This window comes from Megalopta genalis, chromosome 6 (assembly GCF_051020955.1).
Source record: "Megalopta genalis isolate 19385.01 chromosome 6, iyMegGena1_principal, whole genome shotgun sequence".
Taxonomy (NCBI): domain Eukaryota; kingdom Metazoa; phylum Arthropoda; class Insecta; order Hymenoptera; family Halictidae; genus Megalopta; species Megalopta genalis.
Genome location: NC_135018.1, coordinates 24978246 through 24999484, shown reverse-complemented (window position 1 = coordinate 24999484; position 21239 = coordinate 24978246). Strand labels below are relative to the sequence as shown.

Genomic DNA, 21239 nt, shown 5'->3' with positions numbered 1-21239 from the left:
TGCAAGTAAAAGTTATCGGAAAGCGTCAGAGAAAATGTTTATTTTCCATAAATACCTATAATGTAACGATAATTCATACAATAAATATTATTAACTTTTCAGGTTCAGACAGGTGGAAGCCAGATTAGCTACCGTAGCAGTCCTCTTCCAGTCTGCCAGTCGCCAGTGTGCAGTAATCCCATGCACTGTCAACGCCAAGTTCCACCCACCTGCAACTACAATCAGTCTCACCAGCAGCACTGTTATGCCCAGCAATCATCTGCACAGTCAACTTGCACTAATTACCAGAACACCTCCCCTTCGCCTTACAATCAGTGTCCTAGTTCCAGACCTGCGCCAGCTAATTCGCAATACTGTCCCGCACCCAGCTACCCGTCACAGCCGAACGGCCAAGTGCTTAGTCCAGCAGTGGGTCAAGTCATGTCACCTGGATCTCATTATGCTCCCAGCCACATAAGCGATCAACCGCTAACGTCGCCAGCAGCCGGTGCTCTGGCACCGCAACACGCTCCGCAGAATCTTCCTCAGAATTCTGCACAGTTGACGAGGAACTGCCCGCAAAATCACGTGCATCATGGCTACTATCCTGGATACGGTTGCCAGGGTCAGATGAACGCTAGTTGCCCCGGAAACCCCAACAGCCACATGAACCATCACACGAGTCCATCCTGCGCACCCCCGAATCATGGTACTATGACTCCACAGCAGTGTGCTCAGATGCGATCAACCGCGAATTGCCAGCAGATAGCAATGCACTGTAATCAACAGACTGCCATGCATAATCAAGCCGGCGTGAACCATTCAAACTCGCAATGCGGACAGAACAGTCAGTGTACCAGACCAGTGTTAACACCGAATGGTCAAGTGTCCAATCTGCATTCCGCCCAGCAGACCACGGTACCAAATCAGTGTCCTCAAATGGCGAGTCCCTGCTCCCAGCTGAGCGTGAACAATCAAACCAAACAGGTGGCGAACATGACCGGCCTTCAAGGATGCCAACAGCCAGCACCGCCACAGCCAGTGTCTCCTTGCATGCAAATGACCAATTGCTCGCATTCTAACGGCTCCCACCGATCAGCCGTGGACAACGCTATACTGAAGAGAATGTCTCCGCAGCTGTGCACCGCTCAGCCGAACAACTGCAGAATACAACAGCAAACTTGCAATTGCCAGGCCCGCACCAACACGCCGACTCACCAACAGTATACCTGCAGCTGCCAGTGGAACTACGGCGGTGATCATTGCTACCATGATCATCCTGGTGCCACCATCCCCGAAATTCAATGCAGGGACATCAGCCAATCGCAACAGGGAACCCCCATAAAGCCTCCTTTGGGGATGAGGCAAGATTCTTACAGAAGGACACTGGAGTACGTGCAACAGTGTAGAAACTGGTCAGAAAGCGCGAGCACTCACGAAACCAATGTCTCCAGCTCAACTCATCCGATGTCGTTGCCACAACCACTGCCGACTAGTGCTAACATGGTCGTCAACGACATGTCCTCCTCCCTGAGCTCGTTGCTCGAGGAGAACAGATACTTGCAGATGATACAATAAATGGTAAAAGCCTACATATTTTTATACTATTATTCTTCTGGTCGGCTAAGCGAACTTGGGAGGGTATGGTGCCTTGTAAGCTTACAAAATTTTCTAAAATACTGTGGTAGTAGAGTTTTCTGAAAATCAAAGAATTTTGTCAGCTCGAAGCTTGTACATTGAAAATAACTGCACGTCGTATGCTAACAAATGTTAACTCGGAGCTTTTTACACCTTATTCTTGATAAAACTACTTACAATGTAGCGTGATACCTCTTTGAAGACGGAAGTTTTGTTCCTGAGAAAGTCATACGCTACAGCGAATCCAAGTTGACGATGTTCCGCCGGACATGAAGTTAGACAATGTTGCACAGCTCTATTACTTTGTAATCATAAATTGTAAAGAAATCATGAGACCAGCGCGAAGATGTTGCTTAACATTTTCTATTAAAATCTTGGCACTTTGTCGATTATTCGTAGGTGAAGAAAAAAATTTAAAATTCACCAATTGTAGATAATATTAATTATGATTCAGGCTCTCTCTCTCTCTCCCTCTTTCTCTCTCTCTCTCAAGGTTGCATACCCTACTAAACAGAATTTACCGGAAAGAAATATCGAGCTATCTACACTTTTGTATTTTTGATAAATATTGTATTTTCTATGGTAATGTTAAGGGCCCAATGTAACTGTAACCGTCACTTAAATTAACTTAGCGGAATTGTAGATTTTGACCTCACATGGATGACATGCTCGGTGATTAATCATAGTCGAAGTGATACCGTGTTGCTGCGAGACAACTCGAACGTGTTATCGATGTTAACGCTGTGTTGTTTAGAAAGTTTAATATTTGTACAAAAATTGAAGGAGCATCGAGGTGCCTTACGAATACGCGCAATTTACTGTTTTTTCCTTTCGGTGGAATGTATTTAATTGGAATGGGGATGATGTTTAATCGAAATTTCTTCGAGACGCTAAAATTCGCATGTTAAATTTCAAGATCTTTATCGTCGCAGCGGACAGACAACATCTTTGTATTGAAGATTCCGAAATATTTTTGTAAGCCGATTTACTTGTAGATAGATCTTTGTACCGTATTTTTGTACAACCAGTCCTTCTCATGCGTGCCAACGTAGTTAAGAGTACTTCTCGTGTCATCATAAATTTGCCACTTCTGTTAGCATAGAGCAACGAATGGCGTGCTGGCGTGTGCATTGTGATACGGAGGAGCGAAACCATGTTTCTTTAACGATAAGAAGTCACAACGAATGAGATTAATCGATCAAAAACATGTAGATGGCCAATACTAGCATACAAAATCTGTAGATAAATCTTATTTTAATAGATCGTTAGCACTTACGAACAGCGTGCATGATAATGGTAGACAATCACTTTGCGGGGTGCGTACGTTTGCTGCGCGTGACTGTATGTGTGTGCGTGCGTGTGTGTGTGTGCGTGTGTTTGTAGATCGAGCGTCTTTCATCCATTGTAAAGAAACGCAATGATACTTGCGAGCAACGTTAGTTGACACGCTAGGTTCAGCTAATCGAAAGAATCTCTCTACTCCTTTTTTTTCTTTTTTTTTTAAAACTTGCGCCTTCGGCGATTTTTTTCGAATGATGAGGAATGCGTATGTTGAAGACTTAGCGTACCTAAAAGCTGTTTTTGTTACATACACGATTTTGTACGAATTTTATTAATCTACGATAGCGACGTCTTGTGAATAGTATACATATCTATCGTATACATATAATTATAAAAACTCATCGGAAGTTCGATTCTGCGGGCGGGAGGTGCATGACGAGAAAGTTTTACATCCTAAAGATTGTTAATTATTTTAAAATAAATCATATCGACCCCATCAACAAGAAACCTTTCGGCTCTATTTTTAACCCAGCTCCCTTCGGAAATTCGTTTCTCAAAGTAATCACGTTACTTCAATGGGATGATATTATTACAGAATGTCACAAGTCTCCATAAGTTTCCATACAAACGATTTAAGTTACAACGATAATGTAAAATGATCTGGGATTAGTCGTTTAATAAAATCACAGTGATGCTTATCGAATCTTTATGTGCATAGAGAAATTAGTAGGTACAATCGTAGAAGGTACAAAACAGGAACGGACTCGTGAGTAATCACATTTTACTTTTCCGCAATTAGGAACAACGAGAGATTATTTACATCGATATAAACAATTGCACATTGATGATAAAAGTACTTACAAACGTCAATCGCTTTGAATTCATGATATGCTTTCAAAGTCTTTTTCCTTAAAATTAGTAATATCGTTATGAAAAGTAGTTTTTAAATCGGTGAAAATCAGCGTGCAAGAGGGCGCAAACAACGCAAGGTAGACCTTTTACAAAATCGATTTGTTTCTACGTCGTGTCTTAAGTTTATTGTTGCGCCAAAGCCAAAGATTTTGTTCCATCGCAGTACGCGAAGCCTCTTCACAACGAGAGCCAGCGTATTTCAAAAAGTGATACGTACACATGTTTACGTCTACGACAAAAATAAACGCGTCGAGCAGTGTTTCCTTTGTACAATAAAAATGTTGGGCATCCTAAGGCGCTTTACTCGACGACGATTCGTTGGAATTGTTGTCCGAGACAGATTTCATAGTATTTTCAGTAGCTTCGGTGGGCGATGATTCAGGTACCTAAATATCGAAACATTTAACAATTGGTTATTCTTGAAAATGTTTCACGGGGCTTTAGGAGACAATATATCAAACTCTTATCAAGAATGAAGTGACGTAATTGTTGTATTTTAAGCTTCCCTGTGGCAAAGGTTTGAGTCAGATGTGCCAAGAAGTAATTCACAATCGTATCGAACAGATTGCTATGTTACGTTCGAAATTCAAGACATCGATTGGAACAAATAACGAATTTTTCAAATAATAAATTATTCACCTAAAAATATTTTAGCCATTTTGTCTGTTTATGACATAACATCCTAACAATATCAGAAAAAGTTAAATTTACTAATATCTTAAAGTCGACTTAGTAAAATTATTAAATGGTTTAATAAATAACAAAAATTTCTATTTGGTTTCTTTTTACTGGAATTGATGAAACAAATTATATTCTGCATAAGGATTCTCAACCTCCTGCTACGATCGTATTTAGTCATGTTATACAGGGTGGTAAATAACTGGTGGCACAACCAGAACTGGGGAGAGATTCTACATGTAAGGATAAGTGGAAGGAAAGAATAACATTTTTTTATTTAAGGCTTCCTTCCCGAGAAAAATGAGTTGTTATATGTTAAGAAATAGAATTATGTAGTAGATCATGATCAGATACGCCAGTTCATTTCTATTTAATAGTATTATTTTTTCAAAAAGTTGTATTTTGCACTTTCGTCTTATTCCTAAAAAGTACCCCCCTCCCCCCCTCCCCCGATTGTACCTACAGTTACTGACCATCCTGTACAATACTTTATCACTACACTTTTAACTCTAGCTTTACGAGATCCGTGAAAATGATGGATTAGAAACTTTTCAATTTGCTTATTCAATAAATTTGTTACTCGGTACAAACATTAAAATTAAAATCACTAAAAATTCGAGTAAATATATCATTGTTATCTTTACACAAAGTAACATAAAATAATTGCTTTTAGTGTTCCATAAACCTAGCGTTAAATTATGAAAACTCGATTATAACACCCAGGGTACGATACGTGAAACTAACATGACAGTGATGAATTAACGTAATCTCACCTGTCGAGGTAGATCCGCCAAATTAGTCCGCAACCTCTGGCTGGGGAGTACATCCGGCATAGGTGGCGGTACAGGAGGTTCCCCATAGGCCTCGTGCAACTCTTCCAGCCTGGTGCTCAACGCAGACCCTCTTCTGCTGGTGGCATTCATTTTGTTCATCAACCATTTGGCCTGCTCCTCTAGTCTCTTCAGCCTATCTTCCCTAGCTGCCAAAGCCTCTTCAGGCGTTCTAGTCTTCGTCGTAGCTGACTTGGTCTCCAACTTCCTCGGAGCTTCCTCTTTCTTCGGTGTCTCCATGTTTTCCTTCCTTTCCGCTTCGACTGGAGAAGACGACGACGCTGGTTCCACGGCAGGGAACTCTTTGACAGTTTCCAAGCTCGAGGACGAGTCCACGGAAACGCTGTCCGAGTCGATGACGCTTTCCATAGACCTGGTGCCGCGTTTCTCGAGGCTTTTCGGCTCGCTCTCCTGACAAAATGGCGAGACCGATGCGGACGAGTCGAGCGAGGAGGAAAACGATACGCCGTCGAAATGATCGTCTGTGTCCGACATCGGCACACCAAACACTGGAGCAGAAAACGGATTAGACGGACCAACGATCAGAGGCTCGCTGAACTGGACAATTTTCACGATCGAAGGTGTTGCGGTAGACGGGGGGAAGGGTCCAATAGAGAAAACAGGCTGCGTGCTGGCTGGGCTAGTTACGGTGGGGACGTGAGACACAGACGAGCTTGGGAGTTCTTCTTTCTCACCGTCCACTTCCGCTGGCTTCTGGAAATCGTCGACGACAACCGGTAACAGCTCTTCGTGCTCGGAGACGGCCACTTCGACACATTCGTCCAAGTTGTCGTTAGTCGCTTTTAACGTCTCCGAATTCTGTGTTTCTACGCTACAGGTTCCCGCGTTTGGCTCTTCGGTAATAGTATTTAATACAGACTCATTTTTTAAAACGATTTCTTTGGCTGTAGCTTCACCGGTCGAGTTTTCGAAGTTTGACGATGCTGCGTTCGATCCATTGATTTCTATGAGATTCTGGATCACGTTCGTTAGAGCTAGGTCCAAGGTGTCCAGAGACTCTTGAGAGTTTTCCGATATCAGCTGCTACGAATTGGAACGATAAACGTGTTAAATTTCATTTAACCCACTTTGGAAAATATGAATTCTTCTCGGACCTTTTTATAGACAATGGTTTCGAAACTGTGCGCATGAATCTCTGTGACCGAACTCCCTACAGTTAATCAAGTTAGTATTACTACTGCAAGCAGGTTTCCGTAATAACGATAGCTGACAAAAATGAACAAAGCTGGGGACGTCTTCGGAAGATCCTGTAATATGAATACCCTTACACGTACAGTTTCACATATATAAATCTACACGAAGTTTCTAGCAGGAATGAAAAAAGTCAGAAGCTAAGTAACTAGAAACCTGTTTCACGTTTCATCTATTTGAAAAAGTTCAAAAACGGTGTGTTTAAATCTTTGAATATTTTCACCATTTCGCAATTCACTCGTTTCTATCATAAATGCATAAAATCTGCAGGCTGTTAACAATGTTATATAAAGATCAAGATTATATGCGAATGTTTGGCGGTCCGATGTGAATTTTATCACCATAAACTTAGTCCCGGCAATTTTTGCAAACTTACTGATACTTCCGTCACATCTTCAACTTCGGTATTCAAAACTGTCTCTGCTACTTCAACCTCGTCCAGCTCAGCTTCCGTTTCTGGACTAGGAGTTCGTTGTTCCAAGGTTGTCGAAGAACTTGTCTTTGGTTCAGAGAGTTCGGTATCGGTTGGTTGCTCCGATTCTGTATCTGGCGACGGTGCACGAGGACCTTCCTAGAAATTTAAGAGAACAGAGAACAATTGCCAGGCTATAAAATTTCAATAAATCGTCGATGTTCAAGATGAAAAATATGATCACTGGTGTACCTTTCGCGGTCTTCTGCGTGGACCTAGCCTAATTCTTTCCTCGACCGAGTTATCCTCTTCTTCGTCTGTGTCGTCGCCTCGTTCGTCGCTAAATCCACTCTCGGCGCTGTAGGATATGTGATTTTAAACAAGAGTAGCAACTTTTTAATAAGCTGACTAAGTACTAAAGATAAGCTGATTATTCTCAGACTCACCTGTTGTTGAACGAATCATGAACAGCTAATGCTTTCCTTGCAGCGAACTCTCGCCGTAGGCTTCTCCATTCCAATTCCGTGTTAGTGTTCTTCTGTCTGGCGGATTCCCATTTCTCCCGACAGTACTCCAACTCTTGCTTCAATTCTTGCAGCATCTTACGTTTCTGTTGCAACTCGTACCGTAGAATCCTCTCGTGCGTGTGTAGCTGTTGGTGCTGAGCCTGCATTCGATCAACGATGGTCCAGGTTTTGCTGAGTTCCACCGACACAGCCGATAATCTCTTCTCCTGTGCAGAAATTACCATTATCGTCGATCACAAAATCTTAGCCATCTCATTTTTAAGAAAAGTGACTTAGAAGTTAGAATGAAATAATTGCTCTATACTTCACGAACGATCAACAATTAAACACTGGAAGTTTATGCGCGAATATACACTCATGAACTCAATTTCAATAACATATAAACCTCAACAATTCGCTTATATCGTATACATGTGACCTTAATAGTAAAATTCTACAGAAGAAAAATGATGTAAGATTTATTTTCTGTACGATCTACTGTATAATGTCTAGACTGCGGATTTTATGCATTTATGACAAAAATAAGTTCAAGTACAAAACAGTCAAAACATTTAAAGAATTAAAAAACGGTATGTATTCAACTATCTTCAGCTTATTAAAATTGTTAAGAAATAAATGATAATTTTGCATAAAATCTGCATAAAACGACAGAAATATTTAAATGTTAACTTACCTGTTCCCCAAGCTTGCTTTCCAAGTGCGAATTCAGTTGCTTCATCCTATTCATCTCCTTCTCCAAATGTTTCTTCTCCAAGATCAATTCCTTCAGACGAATATACGTTTTGCTGACTGATATCACTAATCTCGGTCCAGCCGGAGTGTCCACGGACTTGTAACAACTGTTAGGGTCCGAAGATGTTGCCGTCGACGAAGTTTGGGCTCCCTCTGTGTGGCAGCTGAGTAATTCCAACAAAACGCGCCAGACCTGGACAGCGATATCAACTCGCAAAGTTGTCCAAATGATAAATATCATTTACGGAAATGAAAATACCTTGGGCAGATTGTGAGCGATTTCTTCCTGTTGCAGATCTTCGTCTTTCTTCTCGGCCTCGCTCTCGACTCCATTTTCCCCGTCGACGCGTTTTTGGGACCCTTTGCTGCCCTCGACTTGCTCCACTAGATCCAAAAGCAGCTTCGGGAGCGCTGCGGCTTCGGTGCTTTCCTCCCTCGCTATGTCACTTATTAGATCATGATTCTCCTGAACAGAACAAACTTGTTTCACACTCTGCGACCAACCGCTCGAATCGATTAAATCGAATTCGAACATTTTCAAAAGAATGTTTCTAGAATGGTAGCGCAGAGTAAATCGTACAATGGATTCCAGAAACATTGGGAAACGATTTTTGAAAAAAAAGAAACAATTCATTGTTATTCTAAATACGGTTTGAACTCGCTGGAAAAAATAATTGTATACGTGGTGGTCCAGTAAATTCTATCACTTGAATATCTCCATTATTTTTGGAGATATGAAATATCATTATGAACTAAAATTAATAATATCATTAACGTAATGTTAAATAAAGTTTATCGGTTTAAAATAAGAGCTAATATGTCAGCAATAAATGACGCAGCTCATCATTTTGTATAAATGAAAATAGTAATCTATTATGTATGTTAAAAAGTTATTAGTTTAAGAGATATTTTGAACTTTAATTTTGCAAAATTTTGTACATCTTTTGTTTCCCGTATTTCAGTACAGATAAAAGAAATATGTATCAAATATATTTCAATATATTGAAATATACGTTTCATTACGTTTTCATAAGATTAAGAATCACAAGACACAATCTCTCGTATTAAAAGTCTAGAATTAAACATTTTCCCGGCCGGGGAAATCTTCGAAGGAAATTCGGAATTCTATTTAACTTTCTGAATTAGCGATCACGATTTTTACCTGAAGTAACTGAGTCAATCGATCGAGATCCATGTCGGCAGAGGAAGCACCCAGAAGTATCTGCGTGAACAATCCATTGATCAGTGACATCTGATTCTGTAGATCCCTGCAGTCGGCCTTCGTGAGCCCCAGCTGTGACTCCAAATTCGATATCTCGGTGTCCTGAGCGTCGATCTGCCGCAGAACGGAATACGCTATCGGAACTAAATAATTCTATATAGGAATTTACATTTACGAACGTACCTTCTCGTCAGCTTTCCTCAGGTCCTCTTCCAGGCATTCGAACTTCTTCAACGAATGATTCAATCTATCTTTCACGTCGCCGAGTTCCCTGATCGCCGCGTCTTTCAATTCGGTCAGCACCTTCAGTCTCTCGTTGTAGAGGCTTTTCAAGCTATTGATGTTCTCCAGCTGACGTTCGCATTCGAAGCCAACGTCGTCTTTCAGCTCTAAGAAACTTCTGTCCCCTAATCGGACCAGAATCTGCGCGAGATAGTCCTTCAGCTCGTTGGCACGACATTCTCTAGCGTGAAGAGCTTCTCGCGTATTATTGGTTATGTCCGCCAAGCAACGGATACGGTAGCGATGCTGATCGGGCTCGGTTTCCAAGTGATAACGCAAGTCGTCCACTTTCTCGATCTGGAAGCGAACGTCGTTCCTCAGCTCATCGGAGACCTAGAAACACCGACACACACACACACATTTCCGGTGATGCAATCAATGGTAACTAAATTTAATCAACCCTTGGCTAGTAAATGCTTTTGATAACATCATGGATACCATGGTATCCATTATCGATAAACTTAATTTACCAGTCTTCGCAAAGCTCCGATGGTTTCGAAAATATGACAGGAATTATGAAACAGCTTAATTCATTCAAATCTATTTCTCTGTCATCAACGTTGATTCAGATCTATCTCTAATTGCAATCTTTCTTTCTATCTTTAATAATTCTAATGTACAGGATGTTCTTTTTGAATGACACTAAAACAGTTCTCCCAAGGTCATACTGCAAGTCTTTCTCAAGTGAATTGAATGGCCTATAAAACTATGACCTTGAGATAATCATGTTAATTAAAACAAATATTAAAGTGAAAAGATTTCAAGACTATTCACGCAGTCTAATTTTCTGCAAAATGTTTTTAAATTTTCCTCTTGTCACCTTCAATACGTGTGTTATTCGTTGAGCTTCAACACGTTTCATAGCTAATTCCTGTTCATCCGGTTTTGGATCTCTGAACCTGGATCTCCTTCCATCGTCTTTGCTGGCTTGAGCCTGAGACTGAGAATCATTCTGAGCGGACCTCAGCAGATCTAAAACTCTGGATGTCTCCGAATGAGCCTCCTTCTCCGCGTCCAATTCGCGTCTTAGTCGTTCCATTTCGGACGAAACAGCTGCGATCGCTCTCTGTCTCGCTTCTCTCTTCAGTGTCAACTCTTTCTTGAATTCTTCGATATTTGTCGTGCGATCGTTCGGTGGACCCTCCTGGGAAGTGTCTATCGAGTCGATCGGGTCTATTGGAAAAGGTAGAAAACCATGTAGTTTCTCAACCGAGTAGTTTCTCAAATTAAATTTCAGGGAACAATTTATGGAAAATTAGAAAACATTTCTGTTTTTCATCGCAAATAGTTCAGACGCGATATGCGGTAGATAATATTTTCTACGTTTGTGTATTGTGTTGTAAATACGTTGAGAGTAAAGAATTACCATTTTGTCATAGTTTAATAAAAATAAGTAGTTTGCTTAGATAAAATAGGCCATCTCAGGATTTTATATCAACTTCTGAAGATTTTTCAAATAACAGACTATTAAATTTTTTCTACTAGGATAACTGTTATTTAAATCAATAGTATTTAACATTTTATTATAATCAAAGAGTCATATTAAAAAATGTTTCCAAAAGAGAAAGCGAGACTAACAATTTACATGGATCAGTTTATGTATTAAAAAATTTGAGTGAAGTTGACATATTTCATTATTAGATTCTATATTTTTTACTATTTTGGATACAGTAAATTCTCCCTAATTGACGCTCAGATTGTACACAACAATTGATGAATAATCGTATCCCCTCTTTCCAAATTGTCCATATTTGTGCATAATCTGAGCGCGAATTAGGAAGAATTTACCGTAATGCAATTGTCATCCTACGTTTCTAAATATTAAAACAACAATTTTTATTAAAATGGTATAAGCAGTGGAATCGTTTTTCTTTCTGATATGAAAAAGCTGATGAGCTTCGGTTTTGTAAATGGCTCTCGATCAGATAATGTTCAATAATGACAAAACCTAGAAGCGATACAAATTTTCTCGGTTGCCTAACATCAAAAAAAAGAATTCAATAATTAAATGACGGCTAAAGCTGCCCAAACTCGCAAGATTTTCCATTATCAGTATAAAATTTCCGAAAAATGTAAAAATCCGGAGCATGTTAAATTAAACAACACTCACCAATATCTCCCTTCGATGCCTCGTCGTCGTTATCCTTCTTCTCAGTCTTGATAGTCTCCTTCAGTCTTTGAATCTCGTCCAAAGCGTCCTCCAGAGCTTTTATCTGTTTCTTCTTGTCCGCGACCTCCTCGGACAATTGCGCTTTTAATTTCAAAGTCTTCTGACTCTCGATGCTTTTGATCTGCTCCTTCTCCATCAACGACTTATGCAGCTCTTGCTCCAGACCAGAGATCCTAGCTTCGGCAGTGTCTTTTTCAGCATTGAACGCATCAATCTTCTCCAACAATCTTTTAGTCTCGTTCATCGCGACATCGAATTTCGCCATGAGCGCGCCGTATTCTTCTCGACGATCCCTTAAGCTTGATTCCATCTCCTCGTAATTTGACTTTGAGGTCTGGGAACAATTATTCATGATATACAAGATGGAACGTCATTGTAATTTGTTAATACTTTACGTTATAAATTGCTACGAAGATTCATTTGAAAAAATTCAATTTTTCTGCTATCAATATATGTATTTGAAATTAATGCAGACATAGAATAAATATCGATCAACGAGGAAGTGCTAACCAACGCAACGTAGCTGTGAAAGAAATCGTAGATGCAAACCGTTAAGCAGTTCGCCTTCAAGCAATGGCTTAATTAATCTGCCTACGCAATATGAAATAATGCATTTATTTCTATATTAACTGCTTCGCTCCCGTGGACGTGTTATGTCACGACAGCGATGCTGTTTTTGTTCCGTTTAGGACTACTTAGTTTGCTCCTATGTTGTGTCATTGGAACCAAATTTTTTCGAATTAAAGCTCTCAACTTAGTAATAAAGCACACGTGTTTACTTGTTCGTGGCATCGCACAGTCGGCATTATGTCGCGAGATATCTTGTCTGTGACCTTATACCAACAGTATCGGCGTCGCGACGTAATACGTCAGAGAGAGAGAGAGAGAGAGAGAGAGAGAGAGAGAGAGAGAGAGAGAGAGAAGCGATTAAAAATTTCTTGCTATAAGACGAATTTCGTTATTTCACTTGCCTTGATCGATAATGAACAAATAGCGCACAGAAATAAATAAATAATTCGAATGGCAAGCACTTGACTTGCTTGACCGAATCTCTTCGCCAGGAGCCTACATTATTCCGCATTATATGTAGAAGCGAAATGTGGCGTTCGGAAAACATTGTACCTCATAGTCTTCCGTCAACTTCTTTACGGTCGCCCTCTGCTCGTCCAGCTCACCCTGGAGTCTCTCGTTCGTGTAATGATACTCCAATCGTTCAGCCTTTAATCTCACGATTTCCTCCGACAGTTTGTTTACCTCCGAGCTCTCGGCCTGTTCTTCTTCATCATTCACCCTGCTCTCCCCACTTTCGCGCTTCTCTAAATGCAAATTCACCATCGAGCGATCAGTTTCGTCGGGCGTCCTTTCATCGCTACGTGTTCTATGAATAGAACTGGTTCGATACTCGTCTCCTATCGCGTCTACCGCGTGCTGACATTTGAAATCGCGTTCAGGTAAATCGATGCTCGGGACCCTGTCGTGGACGGCATCGATGCTATTCGTCCGCTGATCCATAGCGCGTTCTTGTCGACCGTCTTCGAGACCCGGACTCTTCCGCTCGAGCCTGTCTACCCTAGACCGGAGCTTCTTATCCTCCTCTTGCCGTGGGTTCCTTTGCCGGCGTTGAGAACCGTCCAAATTCTCCGTAACCAGGTTCTCCAGCCTGTCGATCCTCAGCTCCAGCCTGCGTCTCTCTTCGTCGTCGTTTACCCGCTCCATCGTCACTCTTCTTCGCGATGTTTCGTCCAAAGAGGCCCCTCCTCGTCTCTTGTGTTCCCGTTCGTTTCGCAGCTCTTTGTACAATTCTTCTAAATGGGCCAGCGTGGCCGTGTGTGCGGACGCCAGCTGCTGATTCGCCATCGCGAGTTGCGAGATCGCTCTTGAAAACTCCATGGCTTCCTGGTGGTGCTGCGAGAACGAAGGGCCGTGACGCTCGGCCGTCTGCCAACCTGTCATCTGCGCGTACGTCAACTGCAATATAAATAAATGGACTAATTTCAGGGATGCTGATCGAATTCACCGGGCGATCGACGATCGGAATTCTGGATCAGGCAACGCGTACGTGGCCCGATGGTTCTCCTATTGCATTGCGCCGTTGACAGGTGCTCTTAACCTCGTGCACCGTTCGGCCCAATTTCACCCAAAATCAGATCTTCCCTTGCGACTGGGATTATTGTATTATTGGAATTTACTAGATGTTTCTGATAACTTCGTTTGACTCTGAGGTACTACGAAATGAAAATTTTTACAAAGTAGAACTAAATTATGTACAATCTAACGGATCTCATAAGACATGTGATTTTTCTGGAAGAAAATGTTTCAGAGATTTCAATGTGATCTTCAGTTTTCTTAATGGATTGACGAATACGTTTGTATTGACGATAATGAAGCAATGAAAGATTGAATTCTCAGCAATACACGTACTGACGCATCTATACATTTTAATTGTAACAAAAAGATCGCGGGTTTGATGTATTTATGATAACAAGAATATCAGATTGGCTATACATTAATAATAACTAACTGCAACTATTAAACAAAAAACGAAATTTCTAGCTTGTTCCTGTTTGTTGGAACAAGTCCGGAACAAGTCCTGGACAATCCCACAGTCTACCAATAAATAACCAGTTACTAACGAAATAATTCTTGCAGCTCAATTGTTATTACTCAAGTACGATGCAAATAAAATGATCTCAACAATTTATCATTCAACGAACGACTAAAATATACATTTTTGCTGTTTTCATGGAATTATTCCCACATAAAATAATTTTCACGAAATGAGAAATAGGTTAAACAAGTAATCTAATCCACAGTCCCTAACAATAAGGAAGAGCACACAAAATAAGACATTAACCGAGACAGCAGCCTCGTCCCTTACCTTGAAACTCTCAAGAATACCACAGACTGTACGAAGGATTTCAGAACGTGTACGCTGTACCGTTTCAGTTCACCGATCGCGATCTCGAAGCGAGCTGGGGTAATCGAATCCATTCACGAAACAAAGTGCTTCGTTGGTGAAACGATCGATCGTCGCACCGAGCTTCCGAAAGCTTGATCCACGTCAGGCGATTCACACGAGCGATCTGGCACGGCGCGCAGCACGATCACCGAGAGAACTCGAGGGACACAGTGGCACGTGATTGTGATCGATGCCTGCGAACTTGTCTGTTCGTGATCGTGACTCAGCGTGTTCTCCCGAAAACACGAAGACCCGGGGGGATTTTTGGAGTCCGGCCAGCGTCTCGCGGCGCTTTTCCTCTCCCGGACAAAAGAGCACGTTTCGCTGGGAAAATTTCGTGCCGGCATCTGCGCACTGAACCACCGCAACAAGACAGAAGCACTCGATGTTTTCACAGTCCCTTTCGATCGCTCCGATTCGGAATTAAACGGACACGGAAACGATTACTACGTTACTTTCCTCGGAATGTGAAAGTCATTTGGTACTGCAGTGGAATCTCGATTATTGGGGCTGTATAGAGCGACGTGAATGTTCGGATAGTAGACCAGTTACTTACTTTCGGCGCCAGACTTTACTTATTTATTTCTTTATTTGTATCGAAATCATTTTGCACGTGGGTCGTCTTCGATTGCGCTGATTGCATGTGAAACGTATTTCGAGAATTCGAAAGTGACGGATAATCGAGATTCTACATCGAAAATCCTTTTGCTTTTTTTCAAATGGAACGGAGTATTATACAATAGGTAAAAAAAAGTATTTGCACACCTTTTAAAACGGTATAACTTTTTTAAAACTGGGCTAAATGACTTGAATCTTTTGGAGTTGATAGGATAGACTCTATCTTATCGAGATCTACAAAACGTATTGTCTAAATTTTTCTTACAGACACACTAAACTAATTCCTCTAATAATTAAATAGAATTCGATTTTAAAACAGTTTTACTGCTTTAAAATTAGGTGGAAATATGAGAAGAATATATTAAGCCTTTTCATTCGAATAGCAAATTCGTGGCACCAATAAAATTGATGCGATTTGAAAGGATTTTTTGCATTGCTAAATCTGTTTGTATTTAATAAACATTTAGAAAGATAAGTGTGGCATGTATAAGTGTACAATTTTATATGCAAACAGAGAACGAACGTGGAATAGAATAGAAATCTCCTAGATCAAAAGTAATATCTGGGTTCTCGAGTTAAAATATGTTCGAGTGCGGAGGATTAAATCTCTAAGCATAACGCTAGGTAGAAGACTAACATGCTAAAAATATATACAAAAAACAACGAAGCTTAAATTGAAGACGAAAAAGCTATACTGGCTCATAGATTTTAAATCGAATTTAAAGACAGAATACTTTCCAATGAGAATTATCATTAAACCCACTGGTACTTAGGGCATTCAACTTTGGAACATTGCCAGCCTTTCTAACATTGAACTTTGACAAAGGTTCCAGTCATAAACCTTAAGGACTATATACAATCCACCTTGGAATAAATCGATTCACAGCGACCTGGAAATAACTATAATCGGAGGAGAAATCGCAAACTTCTTGTATTTGAACATGTTGAAATTAGTACATCAATATTCTTAGTTTCTTTCAATTTGTTCAGTATTTTTTATAAATGCACAAAATCTGCAGTCTAATAATTACTATTCCTGTTTGAACATGCTATTATCATAAATAAAAATTCTTTTACATAGTGGAATTGATTGTAAATATAACTGAATCAAATGAAACGAAAAATATTTCGTTATTATTTGTGAAATGTTCAGTCCAATTATTTGATGCTATTTACAAATGCATAGTATGGTAATTGTTAGATCTGGGTTAGGCATCTGCTAATGCATGGTAATGAATTACTTATGCATAGTAATGAATTATGCACAGGAATGAATTTATGCATTGCACTGGTAAATATAATACATCAAATAATATGTTATTCACGATTTCTACAACTAAACAAAGAGAATTGCTCACCAGGGTCTCGCGTCGACCAGGCGTTAAGTTCGACAAACTGGGCGCCGATGGTCTTTGACTCCACCATTCTTCACCTCTGAAAGTCGCATAAGGGCTGGGGCCCTGAAAAATGTCCTTCTTCTCAAAAAAATACAGATTTCCGAAAATACGCATGCATATTTTAATACATTAACTGTTCACTCAGAGACGACAAGAACTCGACAAAATCAAAACGATTTATTTAATAAAAACAATGACAGAGAAGGTAAGACTTACAATAGTAATTACTAGAATGCGAATATTATGCGTTTATGATAAGACCGAGTAGATTAAACGCAAAACAGTGAAATCATTTAAAGAATTCAAAACCACCACTGTATTATTTATTGCAATTCATTAAGAGTATTATGTTGCAATGATATATTGCAGACAACTCTTCCAATTCTGTTGTAATTCGTATACTGAATCTATCGGTGTAAAAATTATGTTTTAAGTTTGAACAAATAATTCCGACATCTAATTGTAAATGTTATGGCAGTGAACGTGTTAATGCATGATAAACATCGTCAAGTCTCGCACGAAAATTGAGCCAATTTAAACCGAAAATTGATTCACAAATTCTTGATAAAAATTCTTTATACCCTTAATAGAGGGTAATATGTATTTCAGTCCAATTTGATCCGATCCTCCTTATTTATACAATTTCATAAATTCCGTGCAAGGTTAAACAATATTTATACAAAGAAGCAGGCGACTTATACCCATTTAAAACCGAATCCTAAATTACTATTCGTTTCATGAATCGATAGTGTTTCTTTTATAATTTTATAACGAGTATACCTTCTTCAGAATAAATAATCAATATCTAAGGCGTAATCTAAAATTATCCACGCTGAAATATACTCGTCCCCGTACGATTTTAATAACCCCCCCCTGCGCAAATACTATCGGCAAGTCCCTGAGACGACTAGTTTCCACGCAAACGATCACCAAGACAGCTCGATTCTCTTCATAAAGCACCATTGGCCGTTAAAGTTCACGCCTATAGTTTATTTACACCCTGTATATACCGCGTAAAACGTTCTCCGGCTTCTATCTGGGCTGTTCGAGTCGTTCTCAAGACCAATAAATATATTCGTTTTAAATTTAACCTGCGATCGAGGTTCTTCACCCACGTCGAACCCGCTGGTCCTCGTCCTTTGTCGTATATTTTCGTTCGTGTACTCCGGACAGCAGGATTCCTCTGTCCCGTAGATAAATGTTTCTTCGCTCTGCGATCTCAATGGCGGAGGCGGAGGCGGTGCACTGTTACTACTGCCAGTCGCACCCATTCTGCACTTATTCTACTTAAATAGTTAATTTATCCGCGAGGATTCCCGTGGTTCGGTGGCCCTGTCTTCCTGCAAGCAACTAAATAGTCTGAAAGAATGAAGAAAATAATAGAGTGAAACGTCGATTGTACAAACTGATCGAGGAAATACGAATGGTCAGATTACAGAATTGAAACTTAGTTGCAAAGTTGGATTAAATTTTTACCGATTTACAGAATAAATAGTGTAGCCTTTATATAATAGTATAGTAGTGTAGTAGTGTTTGAGAAACAAATAATTCCGATATCGAATGTTCGGATAATTGAGATTCTACTGCATATTGTTTCTTACAATTGAAGCAATTGTAAGAAACAGGAACTTATTAAAGATCCATTTCTTAGTCAACTTTGTGGCTCTGAAGTAAAACAACAGCGTTCTCATATTTTTAGGAATTATTCATGTTTTATGTTTTGCACACTAATTTTTGTCATGAATGCAAACAAAAAGAACTACGACGAAACACGTGATTCACATTCGACTCATCGAATGGTGAGCTGGTTATTTTTTGAATGCTTGCAGTGAAAGCATCATTTATTCCACAATATAATAATTAAAGGGGATTACTCGTCAAACCTCATAGGCCAATTAGCTTCTCCTGCAGATAATCTGATGCGTCGAAATCAACAACAAACGTCGATAAAATGTATTCTCACTATTGCTCACTATTGCCCCGGGTGTATTTTTTTAACGTTGCACTTGCTTTGTCACTAATTTTTAATGCAGAACATTTGTATGGTCAGATGACACGATCGTTAAAGAATAACGACGTATTACCAAACATACTTATACATATATACTTGAGAACATCAAAAAATCAAATACATGAAATTATAATGATAGAATTGTGTCTACTATGATGTTGTAAGTACAATTTCTTTTCATCTTAAAGTATTCAGGCTTTATATTCTATATTTCCAATTATAGCTAATTTCTATTAACACATCTTAAGCGGGTGTTTTCTCGTCAAATTCTCATCATATAGCGGTAGTTAGGTATTTGGCAAAAAATATTCAATAATTTTTTAATGATAAAAAATTTATAAAAACAGAATCGACAGAAACGTACACAGTACAACATCTAGTAATAAATGATGCGTAATCATTGTTCCCCCTAATTCGTAGAAAATGAGATTTGTCGGTTCCCGCGCTTTGATAATAATAAGCACGAAACGCGTTTAAGGGTTTCCCGCTTAAGATGTATTAAGCAAGTCAAAAACCACTGTCTTTTCTACAAAATCTATAAACTCTTAATTAATCAATTGATTAGTGTACTTGAAATATCCAAAACTTCTGCACAAACACATCATACTTTGCCACGTAGCCAATAAATTCATACGAAAGTAGAATGTTCGGAGAAAATCGTTTCTAACTTTTTCACTACCCAATACCACCATACGTTTTCCATTGCATTTTCGCGAAGCTATTATTTCTCTTCTGTTAAAGCACTTCGCGATAGAACACGTGCCAAGATAAATGAGCCTATATAACGGCTCCTACCGATTTACGATATTACAATTAACTGCACAGAGCGCGCGTGCTTCAGGGAGGCAAAACGAGAATAGGAAGGAGACGAAGAATGAATTGGCACGGAAGAAAAAAGTCGGACCAGGTCAGTCAGTATATTTAGAAGCCAGACCTTTATTGTAAAACTTCATTTACTGAAACTCCATTAATAAATTTGTCAACGATTCAGCTGTATGACTTCAATTATACCTTCAGAAGAACAATGCAACTAATTTTGGATGGAACTGTCGTCGCTTTTCAACAATTTTTGAACAACTCTTCAACTATGGATCTTCAATTTGAAAAACACTATGAGAAAACTGCTGACAGTCAAAGTGTAAAAGGCTCCGTTGCTGCTCGCAGCAAAGAAGACTCGAAAGAACCAGAAACGGTCAGTCAGTAGAAAATCTAACAGACTTCTTCCGTCTCCACTTTCGAGGCCCGAAATATTTCCAGCTTCCCTTCTAGCGAAGATCAAAGCTGCTGGCAAAGAATCCTCGAAGAAGCTTTACGACCGCGGCGCGGCGCGGCGTCTCTCCGCGTAGCACGCCGTGGTCCGATGTAAATACTCTTAAATATAACTCGATCTACGATCGAAAACGGTGTTGTGCGTCGTTTCGTGCTCGTGCAAACGAAAACAAAGAACTCGCGAAGGCGAAGGCGGTCGGCTGTCGCCTCGTCGTTATATAAATTCACTGGCACAAGAAAGCAACACCAAGTCAACGATTTCAGCCGCGTCGAAGTGGAAGAATTATCTGGTCAATATATCGGAGAATTTCATTCGATAACCTGAAAATCGAACGTATAAAGGAGACAAAAGAGGTTTCATGCGGCCGTTTGCCGAGCAAAACAAACCAAGTTCGGTGCCATAAATACATCATAAATAGGTGCACCGGGCACTTCGATGCGCGATCCAAATTTAGTTCCATTAAAGCAGCCCGATAACCGTCCGTTTTACTGCGTGGAACAGAAGATGATCGCGGTCGCGGACGGCGTTGTCTTGCGGATGATGCGATGTCACGAGGGATAAGCAACGCGTCGGATGTCGGGAATCGCGAAACCGACCGGATCGATGCGGATGACGCGGGGACGTTCGGTGACGTTTCCGGCGACGTTGTCCGGTGTCCCAGGATCGCGAATACTCACCGGATGTTGGCGGTCATCCGAATCCTCTAGTCTTCACAGAACTCGATTTTGTTGGGGTCAACGACGACACTTGACTACCGTCGCTACTTGCGGCCAGCGACTCACTTCTCTAAAAATATCGTTTCGAAAGACTGCGTGCGCAAGGATGGCGAAGCCTTCGCTTAGGCGAGCTCGCGCCGGCGCGCGTCGCATTTCCGCGTCGTTTTCCGCGATCTAGGAAATCGATTCCCGTTTCAGCGATCTTTTTCAAACAATGCAATTATCCGCCGCGACCTTCGCCGACACAGACAGATGTTGACACGTTCATTGCCGAATGTCAATTCCAAAACTTCATAGTATATAGACGTTAGTTTTTCTAAAGACCTTAACGAAACATGTAAAAAATTTAATTAATCGCCAGAAACTAGATATTCGAATAAGCGATGCTTAGAC

The 21239-nt window shown here is 40.2% G+C and overlaps 2 protein-coding genes across 5 annotated transcripts in view; one reads left to right on the top strand and one right to left on the bottom strand.

Moving 5' to 3' along the window:
• ci (transcriptional activator cubitus interruptus) overlaps positions 1-3405 on the top strand; it is a 205290-nt gene extending 201885 nt beyond the window's left edge. The window contains exon 12 of the mRNA XM_033473818.2: positions 103-3405. Within this exon, the coding sequence (XP_033329709.1) occupies positions 103-1557 (1455 nt within the window). The 3' untranslated portion in view covers positions 1558-3405. The remainder of the gene's footprint in view (positions 1-102) is intronic.
• Positions 3406-3587: 182 nt separating this feature from the next.
• On the bottom strand, positions 3588-21022 carry LOC117222220 (uncharacterized). 4 transcript variants are annotated; one of them, XM_033473815.2, is made up of 15 exons: positions 20808-21022; positions 17941-18208; positions 16811-16912; positions 12998-13843; positions 11816-12209; positions 10526-10878; positions 9607-10038; positions 9364-9537; positions 8461-8667; positions 8143-8394; positions 7389-7675; positions 7195-7300; positions 6907-7101; positions 5262-6359; positions 3588-4196 (listed from the first exon to the last, which is right to left on the bottom strand). In XM_033473815.2, exons 2-15 carry the CDS (start codon positions 18118-18120, stop codon positions 4101-4103), a joined length of 4722 nt encoding a protein of 1573 aa, XP_033329706.2. In that variant the 5' UTR covers positions 18121-18208; positions 20808-21022; the 3' UTR covers positions 3588-4100. The 4 variants fall into 4 exon arrangements, with proteins under 4 accessions (XP_033329706.2, XP_033329704.2, XP_033329707.2 ...); XM_033473813.2 differs by having other exon boundaries at positions 5262-6362; positions 20808-21019; XM_033473816.2 differs by lacking the exon at positions 16811-16912 and having other exon boundaries at positions 5262-6362; positions 20808-21019.
• Between the last annotated feature and the right edge of the window lie 217 nt (positions 21023-21239).

What these genes read in the sequence shown, in the direction of transcription:
- LOC117222220 (XM_033473813.2), bottom strand. Translation starts at nt 18,120, where the DNA reads ATGGGTGCGACTGGCAGTAGTAACAGTGCACCGCCTCCGCCTCCGCCA. An exon ending in GTGAAGAACCTCGATCGCAG is followed by an intron (nt 16,913 to 17,940) that starts GTTAAATTTAAA and finishes GACATTTTTCAG; the next exon opens with GGCCCCAGCCCTTATGCGAC. An exon ending in CATGATTCGTTCAACAACAG is followed by an intron (nt 7,301 to 7,388) that starts GTGAGTCTGAGA and finishes CATATCCTACAG; the next exon opens with CGCCGAGAGTGGATTTAGCG.